Here is a 25,234-nt window from a genome sequence, read left to right on the forward strand (position 1 = left end):
GGTGCCGAGATGCGCCCAGCTCTGGGGTGAGGCGGCCTGTGACACGGGGACCCCTCACCTGGTGCCGAGATGCACCCACCTCTGGGGCGGGGCGGCTGGTGACGTGGGGACCCCTTGCCCAGCGCCGAGATGCGCCCAGCGACATGGGGAACCCTCACCTGTCGCTGAGATGCGCCCACGTCTGGGGCAGTACGGCCAGTGACGCGGGGACCCCTCCCCGGGCACCAAGATACGCCCACCTCTGGGGCAGGGTGGCTGATGATGCAGGGACCCCTCCCATGGCACCGAGATGCACCCACCTGTGGGGCGGGGCAGCCAGTGACACGGGGACCCCTCGCCTGGCACCAAGATGCGCCCATCTCTGGGGCGGGGCGGCCGGTGATGCAGGGACCCCTCCCCTGGCACTGAGATGCGCCCAGCTCTGGGGCGGGGCAGCTGGTGACACAGGGACCCCTCGCCCAGCGCCGAGATGCGCCCAGCGACATGGGGAACCGTCACCTGTCGCTGAGATGCGCCCACCTCTGGGGCAGTACGGCCAGTGATGCGGGGACCCCTCCCCAGGCACCAAGATATGCCCACCTCTGGGGCAGAGTGGCCGATGATGCAGGGACCCCTCCCATGGCACCGAGATGCACCCACCTGTGGGGCGGGGCAGCCAGTGACACGGGGACCCCTCGCCTGGCACCAAGATGCGCCCATCTCTGGGGCGGGGCGGCCGGTGATGCAGGGACCCCTCCCCTGGCACTGAGATGCGCCCAGCTCTGGGGCGGGGCGGCCGGTGACACGGGGACCCCTCACCTGCCCAGCTCTGGTCTGACTCCCAAGGGCGCAGCGCCCTCTGGAGCCCTGTCGGGGGTGGCCCTGAGTGCCAGGGTTGGGCTGATCTCCTCCTCTCCCGGCTCTGGGCCAATGTAACTCAGCAAACATCGCCAGGCTCTGGGGTGGAGGTGTCTGCGTTGAACCAGGGGGGTGGGCAGGAGAGGGGCCATGTTCTGTTGCCCCCCCCTCCTTTCTGGATCTCTCCCCCCCCCCAGCCTCACCCAGTGCTGGGTTCTGTCCTCCCCTGCCTCAGTTTCCCTACGCGAGCCAGCGTCGGCTCCCGCCACCTCTCAGGCCAATGCCCGGTGATCGCTCACTCCCAGCAGCCCTGACCCTTGAGCCAGCTGCTGGCGTCAGCTCCGGTGCCCCTGTTTACCCGCCAGCCCTCCCACCAGTGGACTCGGCACCGCCTGGCCCCAAGCCGAACCCTTCCCCAGACGCCATGGGCTTCCCCGCCGCACTCCTACTTCTCCTGGCCTGGGGGCAGCTCGCCGCGTGGGCTGGGCCGGACCCCACAGGCCCTGCCGAGGTGAGTGGGGCAGGGCGGCTGGTGACACGGGGACCCCTCGCCCGGCACCGAGATGCGCCCACCTCTGGGGAGGAGCGGCTGGTGACATGGGGACCCCTCGCCCGGCGCCCAGATGCGCCCAGCTCTGGGGTGGGGTGGCCGGGGACACGGGGACCCCTCGCCTGGTGCTGAGATGCGCCCACCTCTGGGGTGGGGCGGCCAGGGACAGGGGGACCCCTCGCCCGGCGCTGAGATGCGCCCAGCTCTGGGACGGGGTGGCTGGTGACACAAGGATCCCTCGCCCAGCGCCGAGATGCGCCCACCTCTGGGGCGGGGCGGCCAGTGACACAGGTAATTTTTATTTGTTTTCTTTTTTCCCCTGCGCCCCGTGTAATACCCGGGGGGTCTAGGGACCCTGGGTTTAGACCCCCTGTCTTAAGGGGTCGGCAGCAGCTTCCGCATCAGGAGATAATGGCCAATAATCCGCAAGAACCCATGAACCAGAGACAGACAAAACAGGCTGCTCCCAATGGGCTCAATCTGTCTCTCCACTGGTTCTCGGCAGCGTACCTGTGATCTCACAATTTATTCACAGTTCACAAGGCTCCCCACTCCGAAAACCTATAAGGGGGGATGCAGGGCCCCCCCCCCCAAAAAAGGCCCCTGGTACCTCGGGTGCTGTTGTTGTTTCTGCCCTATGGGGGGAGAGGGGAGAAGTCTAACGACAGAACAAGAGACTTCCAGTGATGGGGCAAAAGGGGAAACTGAGGCAGATCGAGCTTCTGGACCTTGGCTGCTGACAGAGGAGGCTGGAAGCTACAGGGTGACTCCTGCGTGTCCCCCACCTGAGACCTAGAGCAGGGGGAGCTAGGAGCCAGGACTCCTGGGTTCTCTCCCCAGCACTGGGAGGGCAGTGGGGTCTGGTGGTTAGAGCAGGGGCCGGGAGCCAGGACTCCTGGGTTCTCTCCCTGGCGCTGTGGGGGCTGGTGGCTAGAGCAGGGGGTGGGAGCCAGGACTCCTGGGTTCTCTCCCCAGCGCTGGGAGGGCAGTGGGGGCTGGTGGTTAGAGCAGGGGGCTGGGAGCCAGGACTCCTGGGTTCTCTCCCCAGTGCTAGGTGGGCAGTGGGGGCTGGTGGTTAAAGCAGGGGGAGGGAGCCAGGACTCCTGGGTTCTCTCCCTGGCGCTGGGAGGGCAGTGGGGACTGGTGGTTAGAGCAGGAGGCCGGGAGCCAGGACTCCTGGGTTCTCTCTCCCCTTGCTCTACTACTCCAGCCTAACCCCAGAGCAGCAATAACCTTTGGGGGCGAGTGGGGGACAGACACGGCCATCAAAAGGCCTCCCATGGGCAGGGGGCAGAGTTAAGGTGAGCCCCTCAGTAACATGCAGCATGTGCTCCCCAGTGCAGAACGAATTAGCACGGCCCTGGGAGTCTCGCTGGCAGAGGACTGACCTCCACAGATCAGCACCCACACATCTCATTACGGGCAGATAATTTATACTGACTCAGAAGAGTTGCTAAAGAATTGGCCGAGGAGGAAAGGGAAGCCCCTCAGTGGCCAGCTGGGGTATTGCCAACAGTGGGTTCCCCATCTAGTGCCGGCCGGGGAAAGGGAGGACCCTAAAAGTCACCTGTTTCTTTCCCCTCCCCCGCCGCAGGAGGACCCCTGCTTCCAGGTGCTGCCGGCTGAGGAGGAGACGCTGAATATAGGCCAATACTGGGGGGGTGTCACCCCGACAGCCACCCTGGAGATCGATCTTTCGCGGGTCACCAGGTACAGCTAGGAGCAGGGCGCCCGGATGCCTGGGTTCTCTCCCCAGCGCTGGGAGGGCAGTGGGGTCTGGTGGTTAGAGCAGGGGCTGGGAGCCAGGACTCCTGGGTTCTCTCCCTAGCACTGGGGGGGAAGTGGGGGCTGGTGGTTAGAGCAGGGGCCGGGAGCCAGGACTCCTGGGTTCTCTCCCTGGCACTGGGAGGGCAGTGGGGGCTGGTGGTTAGAGCAGGGGGTGGGAGCCGGGACTCCTGGGTTCTCTCCCTGGCACTGGGAGGGCAGTGGGGGCTGGTGGTTAGAGCAGGGGGTGGGAGCCAGGACTCCTGGGTTCTCTCCCAGCACTGGGGGGGCAGTGGGGGCTGGTGGTTAGAGCAGGGGTGGGAGCCAGGACTCCTGGGTTCTCTCCCCGGCGCTGGGAGGGCAGTGGGGGCTGGTGGTTAGAGCAGGGGGGTGGGAGCCAGGACTCCTGGGTTCTCTCCCAGCACTGGGGGGGCAGTGGGGGCTGGTGGTTAGAGCAGGGGCCGGGAGCCAGGACTCCTGGGTTCTCTCCCAGCACTGGGGGGGCAGTGGGGGCTGGTGGTTAGAGCAGGGGCCGGGAGCCAGGACTCCTGGGTTCTCTCCCAGCACTGGGGGGGCAGTGGGGGCTGGTGGTTAGAGCCAGGTGCGGCCGGACACCTGGGTCCCCCCTGCCCCGCCCAGTGCCGACTCCTCCTTCGAGCTGAGGACTCTGGATCCCGAGGGGGTGATCTTCTTTGGGGACTTGGGGGACAGCAGCGACTGGTTCTTGTTGGGGCTGCGGCGGGGCCGGGCCGAGATCCAGCTTTTCAACAACCTGACGACGGTCGTCGTACGCGGGGGGCAGCGTCTGGACGACGGCCGCTGGCACAAGGTATGGGGGGCTGGGGGGGGGCCAATCAGGGTCTCAGGACAGAGTCGGGGGCCAGTCAGGGGACATGTGGGGGGCTGGTCAGGGGCCGGTCAGGGGCTCAGGACAGAGCCAGGGGCTGGTCGGGGGGCTGGGGAGAGGTGGGGGCTGGAGGCTGGTCGGGGAGCAGGTGGGAGTCCGGGGGGCTTGGTCGGGGGCTCAGGACAGAGCTAGGGGGCAGGTGGGGGGCTGGGGGCAGGTCAGGAGGCCAGAGTCAATCGGGGGCTGGTTGGTGGACCAGGGGGTGGTCAGGGGTTCAGTACAGAGGCAGGGGAGAGGTGGGGGGCTGTTGGGGGGCCAGTTGGGGGGCAGGGCACCGTTCAGGGGCTCAGGACAGAGCCAGAGGCTAGTCGGGGGGACAGGGGAAGGTGGGGGGCTGGGGGCCAGTTGGGGACTCAGGACAGAGTCAGGGGCCAGTCAGAGGGCAGGTGGGGGGCTGTTGGGGGGCCAGTTGGGGGGCAGGGGACCATTCAGGGGCTCAGGACAGAGCAAGAGGCTAGTCGGGGGGACAGGGGAAGGTGGGGGGCTGGGGGCCAGTTGGGGACTCAGGACAGAGTCAGGGGCCAGTCAGAGGGCAGGTGGGGGGCTGTTGGGGGGCCAGTTGGGGGGCAGGGGACCGTTCAGGGGCTCAGGACAGAGCAAGAGGCTAGTCGGGGGGACAGGGGAAGGTGGGGGGCTGGGGGCCAGTTGGGGACTCAGGACAGAGTCAGGGGCCAGTCAGAGGGCAGGTGGGGGGCTGGTCGGGGGCCGGTCAGGGGCTCAGGGCAGAGCCGGGGGCCAGTTGGGGGGCAGGTGGGGGGCTGGGGCAGGTGGGGCTGGGGGGCAGCTGGGGGGCTGGTTGGGGACCGGTCAGGCGCTCAGGACAGAGCCGGGGCAGGTGGGGGGCTGGTGGCCAGTCGGGGGCGGAGGGGGCTCAGGTCCCCGCTATCAGCCCCGCCTTCCCCCCAGCTGCGGGTGCGGAACGAGGGGAACTCGGTTCTCCTCGAAGCTGACGGTGCTGAGCTGCTGGCGCTGAGCCACGTCCTCCAGCCCATCACCCAGCGCGCTGCCCCCCACATGCGCATCGCCGTCGGGGGCCACCTGCTGCCGGCCCCCCAGCTGCTGTCCCCGGTGCGTGGGGCCCGGACGCCTGGGTTCTCTCCCCGGCGCTGGGAGGGCAGTGGGGGCTGGTGGTTAGAGCAGGGGGTGGGAGCCAGGACTCCTGGGTTCTCTCCCCGGCGCTGGGAGGGCAGTGGGGGCTGGTGGTTAGAGCAGGGGGTGGGAGCCAGGACTCCTGGGTTCTCTCCCTGCTGGGAGGGCAGTGGGGGCTGGTTGTTAGAGCAGGGGTGGGAGCCAGGACTCCTGGGTTCTCTCCCTGCTGGGAGGGCAGTGGGGGCTGGTGGTTAGAGCAGGGGTGGGGCCCGGACTCCTGGGTTCTCTCCCCGGCGCTGGGAGGGCAGTGGGGGCTGGTGGTTAGAGCAGGGGGTGGGAGCCAGGACTCCTGGGTTCTCTCCCCGGCGCTGGGAGGGCAGTGGGGGCTGGTGGTTAGAGCAGGGGGTGGGAGCCAGGACTCCTGGGTTCTCTCCCTGCTGGGAGGGCAGTGGGGGCTGGTTGTTAGAGCAGGGGTGGGAGCCAGGACTCCTGGGTTCTCTCCCTGCTGGGAGGGCAGTGGGGGCTGGTGGTTAGAGCAGGGGTGGGAGCCAGGACTTCTGGGTTCTCTCCCCGGCGCTGGGAGGGCAGTGGGGGCTGGTGGTTAGAGCAGGGGTGGGAGCCAGGACTTCTGGGTTCTCTCCCCAGCGCTGGGAGGGCAGTGGGGGCTGGTGGTTAGAGCAGGGGCCGGGAGCCAGGACTCCTGGGTTCTCTCCCTGGTGCTGGGAGGGCAGTGGGGGCTGGTGGGTAGAGCAGGGGGTGGGAGCCAGGACTCCTGGGTTCTCTCCTCGGCGCTGGGAGGGCAGTGGGGGCTGCTGGTTAGGGCCGGGAGCCAGGACTCCTGGGTTCTCTCCCTGCTGGGAGGGCAGTGGGGGCTGCTGGTTAGAGCAGGGCTGGGAGCCAGGACTCCTGGGTTCTCTCCCTGGTGCTGGGAGGGCAGTGGGGGCTGGTGGGTAGAGCAGGGGTGGGAGCCAGGACTCCTGGGTTCTCTCCCCGGGGCTGGGAGGGCAGTGGGGGCTGGTGGTTAGAGCAGGGGGGTGGGAGCCAGGACTCCTGGGTTCTCTCCCCGGTGCTGGGAGGGCAGTGGGGGCTGCTGGTTAGAGCAGGGCTGGGAGCCAGGACTCCTGGGTTCTCTCCCCGGCGCTGGGAGGGCAGTGGGGGCTGGTGGTTAGAGCAGGGCTGGGAGCCAGGACTCCTGGGTTCTCTCCCTGGTGCTGGGAGGGCAGTGGGGGCTGGTGGGTAGAGCAGGGGTGGGAGCCAGGACTCCTGGGTTCTCTCCCCGGGGCTGGGAGGGCAGTGGGGGCTGGTGGTTAGAGCAGGGGGTGGGAGCCAGGACTCCTGGGTTCTCTCCCCGGCGCTGGGAGGGCAGTGGGGGCTGGTGGTTAGAGCAGGGGGTGGGAGCCAGGACTCCTGGGTTCTCTCCCCGGTGCTGGGAGGGCAGTGGGGGCTGCTGGTTAGAGCAGGGCTGGGAGCCAGGACTCCTGGGTTCTCTCCCCGGTGCTGGGAGGGCAGTGGGGGCTGGTGGTTAGAGCAGGGGCCGGGAGCCAGGACTCCTGGGTTCTCACCCCCCACCCCCGATGTTCCAGCTGGACGCGGCGCTGGATGGCTGTATGCGGCGCTGGGTCTGGCTGAACCAGAGTACCACCTGGCAGCAAGGCCCCCCGCTGGGGGGGTCCTCCAAGCCCTGCTTCCCCCACCTGCGGCCTGGCAGCTTCTTCCCTGGGGCTGGGCTGGCCAGCTTCCCCCTGGCAGGTACACTGAGGACCCAGGCGTCCGGGCCACCCCCTGGCCCGACCCGGCCCCTAGCTTCTCCCCTTCCCCCTGGAACCCCCCTTTGCTACTGCCCCTCCCACTCCCAAGGGAAACCCCCTGCCCCACAGGGACCCCCCTGCACCAGATCCCCTTGAGATACAGCTCCTGAGCCAAGCCGCTTCCCCCCCTCTAGAGCTGGCCAATAACTGTGCCCCCCTGAACGGGAGCTGGGAGCTGGAGGTGAAGATGGGGCTCCGGGCCCCACGGCAGACTGGGCTGCTGCTGGCTGTGGAGGGTCTGTACCGCAGCCTGGCTCTGAGCCTTGTCCTGCACCCCACGGTGAGTCTGGGGAGGGCAGTGGGGGCTGGTGGTTAGAGCAGGAGGTGGGAGCCAGGACTGCTGGGTTCTCTCCCTGGCGCTGGGAGGCAGTGGGGGCTGGTGGTTAGAGCAGGGGTGGGAGCCAGGACTCCTGGGTTCTCTCCCGGTGCTGGGAGGCAGTGGGGGCTGGTGGTTAGAGCAGGGGGTGGGAGCCAGGACTGCTGGGTTCTCTCCCCGGCGCTGGGAGGCAGTGGGGGCTGGTGGTTAGAGCAGGGGGTGGGAGCCAGGACTCCTGGGTTCTCTCCCTGGCGCTGGGAGGGCAGTGGGGGCTGGTGAGTAGAGCAGGGGGTGGGAGCCAGGACTCTTGGGTTCTCTCCCTGGTGCTGGGAGGGCAGTGGGGGCTGGGGATTAGAGCTGGGAGCCAGGACTCCTGGGTTCTCTCCCCGGCGCTGGGAGGGCAGTGGGGGCTGGTGGTTAGAGCAGGAGGTGGGAGCCAGGACTCCTGGGTTCTCTCCCGGTGCTGGGAGGCAGTGGGGGCTGGTGGTTAGAGCAGGGGTGGGAGCCAGGACTCCTGGGTTCTCTCCCTGGTGCTGGGAGGCAGTGGGGGCTGGTGGTTAGACCTGTCCCCATGGGCGCCGCCCCCCCTGGCTCTCGGCAGGACATGAGGGTGCGCCTGGGGAACCGGACCGAGCTGCGGCTGACCCTGCCGGAGGGACCCTGCCTCGACGCCCCCCTGAGCCTGCAGGTTTCCCCTTCCCACCTGGCCCTGCGCCTTGGCACCCACCAGGGGTCCCTGCCCAGCCAGCCCCCCGACTTCCAGGCACTGTGGGCGGCCTGGCTGGACCGGGGGACCCGGCTCTTCATTGGGGGGCTACCAGGTAAGTGCCCCCATCCCCATTGGCTGGGGGGTGGGTGGAATCGGGGGGGTCCCTTTTCCCTACCACCTAACTCCCCCTCCCCTCGCGTTCCCTTGCAGAGGGGCCCGAGACCCCCAGCCCTCCGGAGTGGGGGCCCTTCCGGGGCTGCCTGCGGGGGATCCGAGTGCAAGGCCACCCCCTGGATCTGGATGAGGCTCTCTTCCGGAACGACACCATCTGGGCCCACAGCTGCCCCGGGGAGGGGGCGGGAGGAGGGAGCTGAGGGGGGGGAACCTGGCACCCATTAAAGGGACCTCTGGGCGAGCCCGTCTCCCCTGTTCCTCGGGTGACGGACGCGGTGGGCGGGACGCAACAGGCGGTGCGGGGGTCCGCCCGGCAGCAGCGGTGACGGGGTGCTGGGTTGGGGGAGAGCTGGGTGCCGCTGTGGCTGGGGAGGGCGTGTGACAGGCCGGCTGGGCTGGAGGGGGCGGGTGTTGCAGTGGGAGCCAGAGATTGGGACACCGTAAGGGCTGGCTCTGGGGGTGGTTGTCCGTGACAGCGTCTGGCTGTGATGGCGTCCGACTGTAACATTGTGGGACTGTGCCCCAGAGCGTTTGTGTGTCTGGGGTGGTGTCAGGTGGGGAGGGGCCTGGGGGCGGCTGTGTGTCTGCGTGGGTGTCAGTCACAGCCAGATGTCGCTTTGATGGTGTGGGCCTGAAAGCGGGTGGGTGTCAGTCGTACCCAGGTGTAGCTTTGATGGTGTGGGCGTGGAAGTGGTGGTGTGTCTGTGTGGGTTTCAGCTGTGTGTGGGCCTGGGAACAGGTGTGTGTCTGTGTGAGTGTCAGTCATGGCCAGGTGTGGCTTTGATGGTGTGAGCGTGGAAGCGGTTGTGCGTCTGTGTGGGTTTCAGCTGTGTGTGGGCCTGGGAACAGGTGTGTGTCTGTGTGAGTGTCAGTCATGGCCAGGTGTGGCTTTGATGGTGTGGGCCTGGGAACAAGTGTGTGTCTGTGTGTCAGTCGTGGCCAGGTGTAGCCTTGATGGTGTGGGCCTGGAAGCGGGTGGGTGTCAGTCGTACCCAGGTGTAGCTTTGATGGTGTGGGCGTGGAAGCGGGTGGGTGTCAGTTGTACCCAGGTGTAGCTTTGATGGTGTGGGCATGGAAGCGGGTGGGTGTCAGTCGTACCCAGGTGTAGCTTTGATGGTGTGGGCGTGGAAGTAGTGGTGTGTCTGTGTTGGTTTCAGCTGTGTGTGGGCCTGGGAACAGGTGTGTGTCTGTGTGAGTGTCAGTCATGGCCAGGTGTGGCTTTGATGGTGTGGGCCTGGGAACAAGTGTGTGTCTGTGTGTCAGTCGTGGCCAGGTGTAGCCTTGATGGTGTGGGCCTGGGAGCCATCGTGTGTCTAGGACAGTGCACGTTGTGGCTGTGGGGTTTCTGGGCATGGGAGCAGTTGTGTGTCCAGGTGGGTGTCAGTCACAGCTACGTGTAGTTGTGATGAGGTGGGATTACGTCTGTGCTACTGTCTGGCTGTAACTAGGCAGTTTGGTCTGGCTGTGATGCTGCCCCACAGACATTGGCGGGTTGTGACAATGCAGGGCTGTAGTTCTGAGCTGTGACGTTGTGCGGTCCCGTCAGGGAACTGCTGTCAGGGTGTCTCCTTATCGGTGTCTGTGCGGCTGTTAATGATAGCATGCCTGTGAGCAGCTGAGATTGGTTGCGATTGTCTTGTAGCGACGGTGAGTGTGAAGGGCCAAGTGTGCAAGTGAGCTGTTGTAGCGCCGTGACTCGTTTAACAACAGCGCACTTGTGCGACGGTGCGCACGTAGGATTGTGCTCGGTGGAGGTTTTATGACTGTACTTGTGCGAGGCTGTGCGACTATCGGCTGTGTGGCTCTTAGTTACTCCGAGTGGCTGTGTCTGCCACTGGAACAGTGTCTGTACGACTGTGTGTGTGTGTGTATGCGTGCGTGTGTAGCTTATCCCAAGTGGTTGTTTGACTGTCACTGTGCGCACAAAGTTGTGTGACTATCGGCCGTGTCAATGTTAGTTACTCCGAGTGTCTGTATGACTGTGTGTGTCACTTATCCAAGTGGCCGTAAGACTGTCCTTGTCTGCAACTGGTGCTGTGTGTCAGTCTGCCAAGAGTTGTGTGACTGAACACCAGCTTGAGGACGTGTCCCAGGAGCTGATTGTTCTCATGCTCCTGTTTTGTTGAGGTGACTGATTGCAGGCGACAGTCTGATATTCCGACTGTGTTCTCCACCAACAGGCCTGGGAAGACGCGGGTCTTTGCACACAACTGCGACTGTTTACTGTGAACGATTGTCGTGCAGGTGTGTGTAAGCTAAAGACTTGACACTCAGCACTTCACAGTGCCCCACTCACCACGGTAATCACCCAGCCCTCACTCTCTTCCCCATGTCTCTTAAGGGGTGGATGTTCTACAGGGGGAGATGGGGTGAGCCAGGACTCCTGGGTTCTCTCCCCGGTGCTGGGAGGGCAGTGGGGGCTGGTGGTTAGAGCAGGGGCCAGGAGCCAGGACTCCTGGGTTCTCTCCCCGGTGCTGGGAGAGAAGTGGGGGCTGGTGGGTAGAGCAGGGGCATCCTGGCCCCCGGGGGGTCCAACCAAGTCTCTCGGTGGGGGGACAGGAGGTCCGTTCCCCACCCTCCCCTTCACAGCAGGAGGCACGTCCCTGATTTGCTGTTGACGCTGCTGGCGGCCACTGTGCGGTCGAGGTCCTTGGGGACCGTGCCCTGGGGCCCCCAAACGTTGAGCTCCCCGAAGACGCCCGTCTCCACCATCTCCTCCTGCCAGGGGCTGGGGATGGTGCCGGAGGAGAACTCGTCGTAGAAGGCCTTGTCCTGGTCATCCAGCACCACCCCCTTCACCGTGGAGAAGGCCCCCACGTCATCGATGTCCTTGGCGTAGACCGTCTTGGGGTCGGGCACGAAGGGAGGCTCCAGAAGGCCTGGGGGGAGGCATGGAAACGAGCGTGGGGCGGTGTCGGGATGTGGGGCTGGCGGGGGGAACCAGCCAGGTACAAGCCAACCTTGAGGGCACCATCGCCTGGTTAACCACCACAACCATCGTACACCCAACCCAACCATGACCGACACAGGGACACAACCCAACCTTGAGGGCACCATCGCCTGGTTAACCACCGCAACCATCGTACACCCAACCCAACCATGACCGACACAGGGACACAACCCAACCATGACCGACACAGGGACACAACCCAACCTTGAGGGCACAACCGCACACCCAACCCAACCATGACCACCACACGCACACAACCCAACCTTGAGGGCACCATCGCCTGGTTAACCACCGCAACCATCATACACCCAACCCAACCATGACCAACACAGGCACACAACCCAACCTTGAGGGCACCACCGCAACCATCGCACACCCAACCCAACACAACCCAACCATGACCAACACAGGCACACAACCCAACCTTGAGGGCACCATCACCTGGTTAACCACCACAGCCATCGCACACCCAACCCAACCATGACCACCACACGCACACAACCCAACCTTGAGGGCACCATCGCCTGGTTAACCACCGCAACCATCGTACACCCAACCCAACCATGACCAACACAGGGACACAACCCAACCTTGAGGGCACCATCACCTGGTTAACCACCACAGCCATCGCACACCCAACCCAACAATGACCACCACACGCACACAACCCAACCTTGAGGGCACCATCGCCTGGTTAACCACCACAACCATCGCACTCCCAACCCAACCATGACCACCACACGCACACAACCCAACCACAACCATGACCCAATCAACCCAACCATGACCACCACACACACACAACCCAACCTTGAGGGCACCACTGCCTGGTTGCCTACTGCAACCATCACACACCCAACCCAACCCCAACCCCAACCACCACACATGCACAACCCAACCCTGTGGGCGCTACAGCCCAGTTGCCCACCACAACCATTGCACACACAACCCAACTTTGACTACCATGCACACACTGAATCCTGCAGGCACCACCACCTGGTTACCCACCGCAACCATCTCACACTCAATCCAATCACCACACACACAACCCTGTGAGGCCTACTGCCCAGTTACCCACTGCAACCACCACATACACAACCCAACCACAATACCATGCACACAACCCAACCCTGCAGGCACCACTGCCTGGTTTCCCACTGCAACCACCACACACACAACCCAACCGCAACCACCACCACACGCAACCCAACGTCTAGACTGTGTGGTACAGTGCTCTACTGTGAGCACCACAAACACAACCCAACCACAACTTCCATACGCACCACCCGAACTCCAGACACTGCTGCCCAGTTCTCCACTGTGGCCACCACACACACAAACCAACTGTAATGACCACTCACACAACCCAGCTACAAGCACCACACGCACACACACACACAACCCAACCACTGGACTCACAACCCAGCCATAACCACCACCACACAGAACCCAAACACAACCTGCATACACACACAACCCAGCCTCCAGACACTGCTGCCCAGTTCTCCACTGTGGCCACCACACACACAAACCAACTGTAATGACCACTCACACAACCCAGCTACAAGCACCACACGCACACACACACACACAACCCAACCACTGGACTCACAACCCAGCCATAACCACCACCACACAGAACCCAAACACAACCTGCATACACACACAACCCAACCTCCAGACACTGCTGCCCAGTTCTCCACTGTGGCCACCACACACACAAACCAACTGTAATGACCACTCACACAACCCAGCTACAAGCACCACACGCACACACACACACAACCCAACCACTGGACTCACAACCCAGCCATAACCACCACCACACAGAACCCAAACACAACCTGCATACACACACAACCCAACCTCCAGACACTGCTGCCCAGTTCTCCATGGTGGCCACCACACACACAACAGAACTGCAACCACCACACACAACCCAACCACCACCACTCCACACACAACCCAACTGCCAGACTGTGCCACCCAGTTCCCCACTGCAGCTGCTGTACACACAACCCAGCCACAACCACCACCACACATAACCCACCGTCTAAGCTGTGCGGCCCAGTTCTCTGCTGTGACAGCTGCAAACACAACTGAACCACCCCATACAACACAACTTCTAGATACTACTGCCCAATTCTCCATGGGGGCCACCACTCACACAACCGAACTGCAACCGCCACACACACCAACCATGACCACTGCGCACACAACCCAACCACAACACACACACACACGAACCACAACCACTGCACATACAACCCAACCACAACACACACACACACACACACGAACCACAACCACCGGACACACAATCTAACCACAACCACATCACACACACAACCCAACCACAACACACACAATCTAACCACAACCACAACACACACACAACCCAAACACAACCACCGCACGTACAACCCAACCACAACACACACACGAACCACAACCCCCGGACACACCCACAACCCAAACACAACCACTGCACACACACCTCAACCACAACTACCAGACACACAATCCAACCACAACACACACAACCCAACCACAACCACCGCGCGCACACGCTCCCCGGGGGGGTGGGGGGGCTTCGGGAGGCGGGAGGTGCAGGGGCTGGGCTCAGCGGGGGCGTTACCTGCCTCCAGCCGGCCCCAGTTGAGGCTGTGGAAGAGGGGCAGGGCGCGGAGCTGGGCGCATTGGTGGTCGCGGAAGCCCAGGCGGACGGCCGGGTCCTTGGCCAGCAGCCCCTCGCAGGCGGCCCGGCAGGCCGGGCTGAAGCGCTCTGAGTAGCACACCGGGTCCTGCAGCGTGCGCCGGGTCACCTCCTTGTTCTCCACCTGCGGGGCGCGGACGCACGGACACTCGCACGAGCGCTCGCACGGACGCACGGACGCTCGCACGGGTGTTCACATGGACTCTCGCACGGATGCACAGGTGCTTGCACGGATGCTTGCACACACAGACGCCCCCCACCCCTGCCCTGCTGGGGCTCAGCTGGGGGTGCTGCCAACCCCCCTCGCATCCTGGTGCTCCCCAGTCCTCCACCTGCCCCCCATCTTCTCCTGAGCCCCCACCACCACCTCCTGACCCCCCCTGGCCCCTCCCGTGACTCTTCTGGACCCTTGCCTCCCTCTGGTCCCCCCCCGACCCCTCCAGCCCCCTCTGACCCCCCAGGGAGCCAGAGGGTGCTGGGGAAGGTGGGGGGATGGGGGGGCAGAGGGAGCCAGAGGGGCGACCCGGGGGCCCTGTCTGGAGGGTCCCCATTTACCTTCTCCCCGCGGCTGCGGAAGGGGCCCTTGGCCTCGATCATCTCGTAGAGGGTCACCCCCAAAGTGAAGTAATCCACGCTGCAGTCGTACTCCTGGTTTTGCAGCAGCTCCGGTGCCATGAACCCTGTGGGGCAGGGGGGTGAGGGGTCCCGCTGGGGGCTGGAGTGGGTGGGGGATTCTGCTGGGGGGACAGGAGTTGAGGGGGTCCTGCAGGGGGGGCTGGAGGGGGTGAGAGGGTCCCCCTGGGGGGCGGGAGGTGGCAGGGAGTACCACTGGGGACACAGGGGTTGAGGGGGTCCCTCTGGGGGGCAGGAGGTGTGAGGGGTCCCGCTGTGGGTGGGGGGGGTGAGGGGCAGTGGGGGGGTACCGCTGGGGGGCAGGGGGTTAGGGGATCCCTCTGGGGCTGGAGGGGGAGGGGGGTTGAGAGGAGGTTGGGGGCAGGATTCTGGGCTGGGGCGGGGTCTGAAAAGGGGGGCCCTGGAGTGGGGCTGGGAGAAGGGGGAGCCCCAGCGGCGGTGGGGGGGACACGGGGGCCCTCACAGCCCCACAGAGGGAGGGGCACCCCCGGGGGACCCCCGGCCCCACTCACCTGGCGTCCCTGCGTACCCCTTCGTCTTGTCCTTTCCTTCCGGCAGCTCCACCGCCAACCCCAGATCCGAGAGGCGGATGTGGCCTGGGCAGAGGGGACCCCCCATGAGATCAGCTGGGGGGGGGGCCTCTTCCGCCCACCCACCCTGCCCCCCCCACAGCCCCCCGGCCACCCCTCACCCCCATCGTCCAGGAGCACGTTTTCGGGTTTCAGGTCCCGGTAGATGATGCGGTTTTGGTGCAGGTGCTCCAGGCCGCAGATGATCTGCGCGGTGTAGAAAACAGCCCTTGGCTCCGGGAACCCTGGGTTCTTCTCGTCCACGTTGTAGACGTGGTACCTGGGGAGGGGACAGAGAGACATGGGGCTTGGGCAGGTGGTGGGGAGGTGACACTGAAACGGGGGACCTGGGAGGTGACAGAGAAACACGGTACCTGGGGGTGACACTGAAATGCGGTACCAGGGGGGTGACACTGAAACGCGGTACCTGTGTGGTGACAGAGAAATGTGGTACCTGGGTGGTGACAGAGAAATGCGGTACCTGGGGGCGGGGTGAAAATGAAATGTGGTACCTGGGGGGTGACAGAGACACGCGGTACCTGGGGGGGGGGGGTGACACTGAAACGTGGTACCTGGTGGCGGTGAAAATGAAACGTGGTACCTGAAGGGGTGACAGTGAAAAGCGGTACCTGGGGACTGACACTGAAACGTGGTATCTGGGGAGGTGACAGAGAAACATGGTACCTGGGGAGGTGAGACTGAAACACTGGGTACCTGGGAGGTGACAGAGAAAGACGGTATGTGGGGAGTGTGTGTGGGGGGGGTGACACTGCAATGTGGTGCCTGGGGAGGTGACATGGAAATGCAGTACCTGGGGAGGTGACACAGACACGCGGTACCTGAGGAGGTAACATGGACAAGCAGTAACTGGGGAAGTGACACAGAAACTCAATGCCTGGAGCAGTGACACAGACACGTGGTACCTGGGGAGGTGACACAGACACGTGGTACCTGGGGAGGTGACACTGAAATGCGGTACCTGGGGCGGTGACACAGACACGCGGTAGCTGGGGCAGTGACACAGACACGTGGTACCTGGGGAGGTGACACTGAAACGCGGTACCTGGGGCAGTGACACAGACACGCGGTACCTGGGGCGGTGACACGGAAACGGGGTACCTGGGGCAGTGACACAGACACGCGGTACCTGGGGAAGTGACACAGACACGCGGTACCTGGAGCGGTGACACAGACACGCGGTAGCTGGGGAAGTGACACAGACACGCAGTACCTGGGGCGGTGACACGGAAACGGGGTACCTGGGGAAGTGACACGGAAACGGGGTACCTGGGGCGGTGACACGGAAATGGGGTACCTGGGGAAGTGACACGGAAATGGGGTACCTGGGGCAGTGACACAGACACGCGGTACCTGGGGCGGTGACACGGAAACGGGGTACCTGGGGCGGTGACACAGACACGCGGTAGCTGGGGAAGTGACACAGACACGCGGTACCTGGGGCGGTGACACAGACACGCGGTAGCTGGGGAAGTGACACAGACACGCGGTACCTGGGGCGGTGACACGGAAACGGGGTACCTGGGGCAGTGACACAGACACGCGGTACCTGGGGAAGTGACACAGACACGCGGTACCTGGAGCGGTGACACAGACACGCGGTAGCTGGGGAAGTGACACAGACACGCAGTACCTGGGGCGGTGACACGGAAACGGGGTACCTGGGGAAGTGACACGGAAACGGGGTACCTGGGGCGGTGACACGGAAATGGGGTACCTGGGGAAGTGACACAGACACGCGGTAGCTGGGGAAGTGACACAGACACGGGGTACCTGGGGCGGTGACACAGACACGCGGTACCTGGGGAAGTGACACAGACACGCGGTACCTGGGGCAGTGACACAGACACGCGGTACCTGGGGCGGTGACACGGAAACGGGGTACCTGGGGCAGTGACACAGACACGCGGTACCTGGGGAAGTGACACAGACATGCGGTAGCTGGGGAAGTGACACAGACACGCGGTACCTGGGGCGGTGACACAGACACGCGGTAGCTGGGGAAGTGACACAGACACGCGGTACCTAGGGCGGTGACACGGAAACGGGGTACCTGGGGAAGTGACACGGAAACGGGGTACCTGGGGCGGTGACACGGAAACGGGGTACCTGGGGAAGTGACACAGACACGCAGTACCTGGGGTGGTGACACGGAAACGGGGTACCTGGGGAAGTGACACAGACACGCGGTACCTGGGGAAGTGACACAGACACGCGGTACCTGGGGAGGACACCAAGGGCGGTGTGACGGGCCCACAGTGCCTCGGTCGTGGGTGGGGAGACGACAGATTCGTGGATCCCAGGGCGGAGGGAGGTGGGACCCAGGCTGGGGGTGGGGGGGTCACCAGGACACCAGACTTACACTCTGAAGACCTTACCCCACCCCCGACTGTCTGAGTCTGTCCCTCCCCACCAGGACGTAAGGCCTCTGAACTACGACTCCCATCATGCACCACACTCTCCAGGCCTGGGAACCCGGTGCTCCAGGGGAGGCCGTGGCCATGGTGCATGATGGGACACGTAGTCCTGGCCGACCGAGCCAGGCGGCCGGGGGGACAGGGCGGCCGGCCGGAAGGAAGGAGAGGCGGGTGGGAGCCCAGGGGGTTTGTGTGGGGCTGGAGCTCCCCCCCACTTCACCTGAGGTCGCCCCCGTTCATGAGGGTCATGACAAGACACAGGTCCACTTTGGTCTGGAACGCGTAGGCCAGCGTGACGATGAACCGGCTGTGCACCTTGGCCAAAATCCGCTTCTCCACCATGGCGCCCTGGCGGGAACGGGCAGGGAGGAGTCACCGGGGCAGTACGGGGAATAGGACACACAGGCGGCTGCACCGCCGGAGGTCGGGCGGGGAGGGAGTCCAGCCCACGCGGCTCAGCAACTTTCCAGGGAATCGCAGCCGGGATTAGCTGGGACGAAAATAACTCGGAGCGGGGGCGGCTATGCTGGGGCACGGGGCCGGAGGTCACGGTGGGTGCGATCGTGGGGGAGGGCGTTTGTGTGTGAGCAGCAGGTCGGATGTGCGGCAAACTGTGTATGGCTTGGCTGTGTGGGTCAGGCTGCGTGTGTCGGGGGAGTGAGGTTGTGTGTGTCAGGCTGTGTATGCGAGGTTGTGCGAGGCTGGGAGGTTGTCTGGGGGGGAGGCTGTGTGTGTTGGGTTGTCTTTGTCAGGCTGTGTGTCTGTCAAGCTGTGCGTGTCAAGCAGTGTGTTGGGTTGTCTGTGGAGTGTCAGGTTGTGTGTGTGTGTGTGTGTCTCAGGCTGGCTGTGGCTTTGTGTGGCTGGCTGTTTGTGGGTTGTTAACTCTGAAACCTACTGAGGGCAGTCTAAGCTCACTGCAGAAACACCCAGGTAATGGTGGTATCCTGCAGCCCCCAAGCTGCGCCCCACAAGGCATTGTCTCCCCCGCCAAGCCACCCCACACCCCCAAGGGAAGCCGGCCCCTTCTCTGGGGGATAGGGTCCAAGGGGCCATCCCTACCTGCAGCCAATATCACTCACAGTGCCAGGCACTGCGTGAACACCTATTCAGAGATGCTCCCGGCCCCCTGCTCTAACCACCAGCTCCCACTGCCGGGAGAGAACCCAGGAGTCCGGGCTCCCTGCCCTTGCTCTAACCACCAGCCCTAACTGCCCTCCCAGCGCCGGGGAGAGAACCCAGGCGTCCTGGCTCCCACCCCCTGCTCTAACCACCAGCCCCCACTGCCCTCCCAGCGCCAGGGAGAGAACCCAGGCGTCCTGGCTGCCCCGCTCGCCTCGTATCCGTTGCGTTTCTTCAGCCGCTTCTTGTTGAGCTTCTTGTTGGCGTACATCTTGCCGGTGGCGCGCATCTGGCAGGCGCAGACCTCCCCGAAGCCGCCTTTGCCCAGCACCCGGAAATCCAGGAACCACTCCTCCGTCACGCTCTGCCCCTCCAGCCACTTGAACTGCAGGAAGCGGTCGAAGAAAAGACTCTCCTTGAACTTGGCCAAGGCTTGGTCCTCCAGGTGGCCCAGGAGTTGCTTCTCCACCTCCTGGAGAAGGTCTCCCCGGCCGTGCCAGGCGTCCTCCTTGGCTCTCGACACCGCCTTCTCCTCCAGGAAGGAGCAGAAACTTTTGGAGGCCGAGTCGAAGAACTGGTTGACGATCGTCTGGGCTTTCTGGGGCCGGGTGGCCTCCTCGGCCGCCACGTACTCCTCCAGGTGCCTCCACAGCTCGCCGGCCGCCCGGAAGGTCTCCTCGGCCTCCAGGAACTGCTGGAAGAGCCGTTTCCCGATGGGCTGCCGGAGGCAGAGGCTGGGGAAGTCGGTGGCCGCCTGGAGCCGGAGGTGGTCGCACTGGCTGATGTGGGGCAGCCGGAGGCGAGCCCGCATCTTCCTGTCTCGCAGGGTGGCGGCCGCCGCCCCGTCCACGCTGCCCCTCGCCGAGACGTAGGCTGAGTTGGCCACCACCGTCTCCAGCCCGCCGATGTCCATGGCCGGGGACCGGTCGGTCGCCTGCGGCAGAGAAGAGACCCCCCCAGGCCCGGCACAGCACACACATCTCAGGACTCTGGCGTGGTCAGCCAGACCTATAACCCCCCTCCCACGTTTGCACGAGGGCCTTGGAGATTTCACCCTCCGCCTCAGCCTGGGCCAGAGATCAGCTCGGGAAGGGGGGGGCACGGAAGGAGACCCCCCCAGCCAGCAGTGTGCATGCAGATTTGTGAGTTCACGCTTGAGCCCGGGGGGCAGCCCGCCTGCTCGCACGTGCACCCCCCGCAGCTTCATGCGCGAGCTGGTGCAGGGTAGGCCTGGTGTTTGCACGAGCATTAGTGTTTTGGGCACTTGTGAATGGGCCACGCACGCCTGGCTGCATCAATACTTTTGTTTGGCCCCGCGGGGGTGAGCGTGGAGCTGTTCTGTGGGCGTGTAGGCACATGCCCGGCTGGGCACGAGCAGTGTGCCCCTTTGCACAAGGACAAGTGTGCAACGGTGCCCAGTCAGCCTTGCACGGTTGGCGTGTGCGCCTCTTTCCCCCTGGCCTCACATAGCTGCGTACGCTTGTGCAGGCTTGTGCTTGCACACTTGTGGCTCTGCTCAGGTTCGCACAGCCCCTTCAGGCCAGGGGCGTGCGGCCACGCTTGGGCCGGGGCCAGTGGGCGTGAGCACACGAGTGGACTCGTGCAGGGATGGACTTGTGAGCAGATTTCCCAGCCAGGAGGACCAGGGAAGTTCTCACGGGGTGGGGGATCAAAAGCCCCTTTAACGCGCACGGCGTGTAAGCCGATTTCACGAGTCCAAGTGCAGCTTGCACGAGGGCCGGGCTTCACCACGCTTGGAGGGAGGCGGGGGGCAGGGAAGGGGGCCCCCTAATTCCAGACACTGCCGAGGGGCTGCTCTCTTCATTGGGACCCCTCAGCCCCCAGAGCCCACCCCACAGCGCCCCACACAGCCTGGGGGCCTCTAGCTCAACTCTGCTTCACACGCTGGGCGGGGGGAGACACATAAAACCCCACAAAGAGCTACCCTCGCCCCTCACTCACAGCCCCGTCCCTCTGTGCCTCCCCCGCCGCCCCTCACACCCACCTCCCCTGCCCCACACTAAAAGGAGTGCCCAGAGGGGTTATGACCCACAGGCACCCCCAGGACTCACAGTGCTCAGCCGGAGAGGGAGGGGGTCTGTCCGTCCGTCCCCCAGGGGTTCACTCCACACCGGCCAGCCGGGCCTGAGTGCCGGGCATTACCCACTCACCCCCCAGGCCATCGCTGGGAATTAACCCGGGGCCAGGCGATCCGCCCTAGACAGCAGAGCAAGGGGGGATTAATGGCTGCAGGCCCCGGGCCTGTCACCGGCCATTAGCCAAATCCCGTCCGCCCGGCTTTCAGGAATCAAAGGGCACAGGCGCGAACCACCAGCCCCCGCTGCCCTCCTAGCGCTGGGGAGAGAACCCAGGAGTCCTGGCTCCCACCCCTGCTCTAACCACCAGCCCCCACTGCCCTCCCAGCACCGGGGAGAAAACCCAGGAGTCCTGGCTCCCACCCCCTGCTATAACCACCAGCCCCCACTGCCCTCCCAGCACCGGGGAGAGAACCCAGGAGTCCTGGCTCCCACCCCTGCTCTAACCACCAGCCCCCACTGCCCTCCCAGCGCCGGGGAGAGAACCCAGGAGTCCTGGCTCCCACCCCTGCTCTAACCACCAGCCCCCACTGCCCTCCCAGCGCCGGGGAGAGAACCCAGGAGTCCTGGCTCCCGGCCCCTGCTGTAACCACCAGCCCCCACTGCCCTCCCAGCGCCGGGGAGAGAACCCAGGAGTCCTGGCTCCCACCCCTGCTCTAACCACCAGCCCCCACTGCCCACCCAGCGCCGGGGAGAGAACCCAGGAGTCCTGGCTCCCGGCCCCTGCTCTAACCACCAGCCCCCACTGCCCTCCCAGCGCCAGGGAGAGAACCCAGGAGTCCTGGCTCCCGGCCCCTGCTCTAACCACCAGCCCCCATTGCCCTCCCAGCGCCGGGCAGAGAACCCAGGAGTCCTGGCTCCCACCCCCTGCTCTAACCACCAGCCCCCACTGCCCTCCCAGCGCCAGGGAGAGAACCCAGGAGTCCTGGCTCCCGGCCCCTGCTGTAACCACCAGCCCCCACTGCCCTCCCAGCGCCGGGGAGAGAACCCAGGAGTCCTGGCTCCCACCCCTGCTCTAACCACCAGCCCCCACTGCCCACCCAGCGCCGGGGAGAGAACCCAGGAGTCCTGGCTCCCACCCCCTGCTCTAACCACCAGCCCCCACTGCCCTCCCAGCACCGGGGAGAGAACCCAGGAGTCCTGGCTCCCGGCCCCTGCTCTAACCACCAGCCCCCACTGCCCTCCCAGCGCCGGGCAGAGAACCCAGGAGTCCTGGCTCCCGGCCCACCCCCCCCCACTACCACTCCCATGAGCTGTGTGCAACCTGCCCTGGCTCCGGCATGGAGGGAACTGGTCCCAGGAGGCTGGTTACTGGTTTGTACTGGGGAGTGGCTGCCACAAACCCCAGCTGGAGCACACGGAAGGGCCCCACTGCTTTGTTTTTCTTCCTGGGCCGGACTCCCCCAAGCTGGATCTAACTCGTCCCAGCCCTGACTCACTCAGCTCCTAGGGAGCCTCCCCCATAGGGCTGGGCCCTTGCCCCACTGCTCCACCCCCAGGGAGAGAACCCAGGCGTCCTGGCTCCCACCCCCTGCTCTAACCAGCAGCCCCCACTGCCCCCCAGCACCAGGGAGAGAACCCAGGAGTCCTGGCTCCCACCCCCTGCTCTAACCAGCAGCCCCCACTGCTCCACCCCCAGGGAGAGAACTCAGGAGTCCTGGCTCCCACCCCCTGCTCTAACCACCAGCCCCCACTGCCCTCCCAGCGCCGGGGAGAGAACCCAGGAGTCCTGGCTCCCACCCCCTGCTCTAACCACCAGCCCCCACTGCCCTCCCAGCGCCGGGGAGAGAACCCAGGAGTCCTGGCTCCCACCCCCCTGCTCTAACCACCAGCCCCCACTGCCCTCCCAGCACCGGGGAGAGAACCCAGGAGTCCTGGCTCCCGGCCCCCTGCTCTAACCACCAGCCCCCACTGCCCTCCCAGCGCTGGGGAGAGAACCCAGGAGTCCTGGCTCCCACCCCCTGCTCTACCCACCAGCCCCCACTGCCCTCCCAGCACCGGGCAGAGAACCCAGGAGTCCTGGCTCCCACCCCCTGCTCTGACCACCAGCCCCCACTGCCCTCCCAGCGCCGGGGAGAGAACCCAGGAGTCCTGGCTCCCACCCCCTGCTCTACCCACCAGCCCCCACTGCCCTCCCAGCGCCGGGGAGAGAACCCAGGAGTCCTGGCTCCCGCCCCCTGCTCTAACCACCAGCCCCCACTGCCCTCCCAGCGCCAGGGAGAGAACCCAGGAGTCCTGGCTCCCGCCCCCTGCTCTAACCACCAGCCCCCACTGCCCTCCCAGCGCCAGGGAGAGAACCCAGGAGTCCTGGCTCCCGCCCCCTGCTCTAACCACCAGCCCCCACTGCCCTCCCAGCTCCAGGGAGAGAACCCAGGAGTCCTGGCTCCCACCCCCCTGCTCTAACCACCAGCCCCCACTGCCCTCCCAGCGCTGGGGAGAGAACCCAGGAGTCCTGGCTCCCACCCCGCCCCCACCGTGCTGTGGGGAGAACCCAGGAGGCCAGGCTGTGAGAGTTCCCACCCCACCCCCCACAACCACCGGGCCCCACTCCCTTCCTGACCGGCTGACCCACGGTAGCCGAAGAGACTGACAGCACTTTGCCCCCCATAAGCCGGCGGCTGGCGCGGCCAACCCCTCCCTGGGGTGCAGACACCCACCCTCCCAGCCTCACGCTGGGTCTGTTGGTCAGGGCTTGTTTCGGGGGGGGGGGGCGAGTCCCCCGGGGTGGGGCTACCTTGTTAGCCCCCCCATATTCCTTCAACACGCCACCCTTCTGCCAGAGCTTCTCTGCCCCCACCAGGGCTCCCCCCAAACTCACCCCACCCCCCCTGAAGTGTACCCCCAAACTCCACCTCTGTTCCCCAAACTTCCCCCCCCCCAAAGAGACACCCCAACCTGCCTCAGTGTTCACCCCCATAGGGCTTCTCAGCTCCCCAAGCGGAGAGGGAACCCCGCCCCCCCAGCCTGCACCCCGAAACCTCTGCCCTGCCTGGCCGGGAATCTAGGCCACGCTGCTTTGACCAGGTGGAATGTAACTGGTCTGACGGGAAGGCTGTGGGGCCCCAGGGCACCGCACCCGGCTGGCCCCATAGCGCTGGGTCAGGGCGGGCCGGCCTGGAAGTGACTCTCACTACCCCAGTTTCGCAGGGGGGGAAACTGAGGCACGGGGGGGAACGGGTCAGGAGTGAGTCAGGAACGGAAGCCAGAAGTCCAGGCCCTGCTCTACCCACCAGCCCCCACTGCCAGGGAGAGAACCCAGGAGTCCTGGCTCCCAGGCCCCCCCTGCTCTGACCACCAGCCCCCACTGCCCTCCCAACGCTGGGGAGGGAACCCAGGAGTTCTGTTGTTCCCCTCCCCCGCCCATTATGTCATCCCTCTCGCTCTAGGAGGGGCCGACCTACTTCCCTGACTCCCCAGCAATGGCCTGATGGGTCAACAGCTCCCAAGGCCACTTACAGGGCGGGGCAGTTTCTTCCCCACATAAGTGGGTCAAACACCCAAAGTCTGAGCCCCAGTGACTCAGCGGGGCCTGGGCTTATCCAGCCCCTCCTCCACCCCCAGCGAGAGAACCCAGAAGTCCTGGCTCGGAGCCCCCCTGCTCTAACCACCAGCCCCCACTGCCCTCCCAGCGCTGGGGAGAGAACCCAGGAGTCCTGGCTCGGAGCCCCCCTGCTCTAACCACCAGCCCCCACTGCCCTCCCAGCGCCGGGGAGAGAACCCAGGAGTCCTGGCTCCCACCCCCTGCTCTACCCACCAGCCCCCACTGCCCTCCCAGCGCCGGGGAGAGAACCCAGGAGTCCTGGCTCCCACCCCCTGCTCTACCCACCAGCCCCCACTGCCCTCCCAGCGCCGGGGAGAGAACCCAGGAGTCCTGGCTCCCACCCCCTGCTCTAACCACCAGCCCCCACTGCCCTCCCAGCGCTGGGGAGAGAACCCAGGAGTCCTGGCTCCCGCCCTCTGCTCTAACCACCAGCCCCCACTGTCCTCCCAGCGCCGGGGAGAGAACCCAGGAGTCCTGGCTCCCACCCCCTGCTCTACCCACCAGCCCCCACTGCCCTCCCAGCGCCGGGGAGAGAACCCAGGAGTCCTGGCTCCCACCCCCTGCTCTACCCACCAGCCCCCACTGCCCTCCCAGCGCCGGGGAGAGAACCCAGGAGTCCTGGCTCCCACCCCCTGCTCTAACCACCAGCCCCCACTGCCCTCCCAGTGCTAGGGAGAGAACCCAGGAGTCCTGGCTCCTATCCCCTGCTCTAACCACCAGCCCCCACTGCCCTCCCAGCGCCGGGGAGAGAACCCAGGAGTCCTGGCTCCCGGCCCCTCCCTGCTCTAACCACCAGCCCCCACTGCCCTCCCAGCGCCGGGGAGAGAACCCAGGAGTCCTGGCTCCCACCCCCTGCTCTAACCACCAGCCCCCACTGCCCTCCCAGCGCAGGGGAGAGAACCCAGGAGTCCTGGGGGCTGGGAGCCAGGACTCCTGGGTTCTCACCCAGCTCAGATGACACTGTATTTGTTCTGGGGACGGCCAGGGCCAGAGGAGAACCAGAGTGCGTCAGTCCCATCTG

General features: G+C 65.2%; 2 protein-coding genes across 2 annotated transcripts; one reads left to right on the plus strand and one right to left on the minus strand.

The window, feature by feature from the left end:
* The first annotated feature begins 143 nt into the window (after nt 1-143).
* On the plus strand, nt 144-8,362 carry SHBG (sex hormone binding globulin). Its single transcript, XM_074982887.1, has 9 exons — nt 144-189; nt 1,203-1,348; nt 2,784-3,097; nt 3,791-3,980; nt 4,965-5,126; nt 6,731-6,896; nt 7,090-7,235; nt 7,873-8,092; nt 8,191-8,362. Exons 1-9 carry the CDS (start codon nt 144-146, stop codon nt 8,352-8,354), a joined length of 1,554 nt encoding a protein of 517 aa, XP_074838988.1. The 3' UTR covers nt 8,355-8,362.
* A 2,096-nt stretch (nt 8,363-10,458) lies between these two features.
* Nucleotides 10,459-20,679, minus strand: GRK1 (G protein-coupled receptor kinase 1). The gene is made up of 8 exons (XM_074983073.1): nt 20,649-20,679; nt 18,791-19,510; nt 17,678-17,805; nt 15,145-15,302; nt 14,966-15,049; nt 14,376-14,500; nt 13,743-13,944; nt 10,459-11,033 (listed from the first exon to the last, which is right to left on the minus strand). The coding sequence occupies exons 2-8, from the start codon at nt 19,487-19,489 to the stop codon at nt 10,738-10,740; spliced, it is 1,692 nt and encodes a 563-aa protein (XP_074839174.1). The 5' UTR covers nt 19,490-19,510; nt 20,649-20,679; the 3' UTR covers nt 10,459-10,737.
* Nucleotides 20,680-25,234: the final 4,555 nt, after the last annotated feature.

This window comes from Carettochelys insculpta, chromosome 34 (genome assembly GCF_033958435.1).
Source record: "Carettochelys insculpta isolate YL-2023 chromosome 34, ASM3395843v1, whole genome shotgun sequence".
NCBI lineage: Eukaryota > Metazoa > Chordata > Testudines > Carettochelyidae > Carettochelys > Carettochelys insculpta.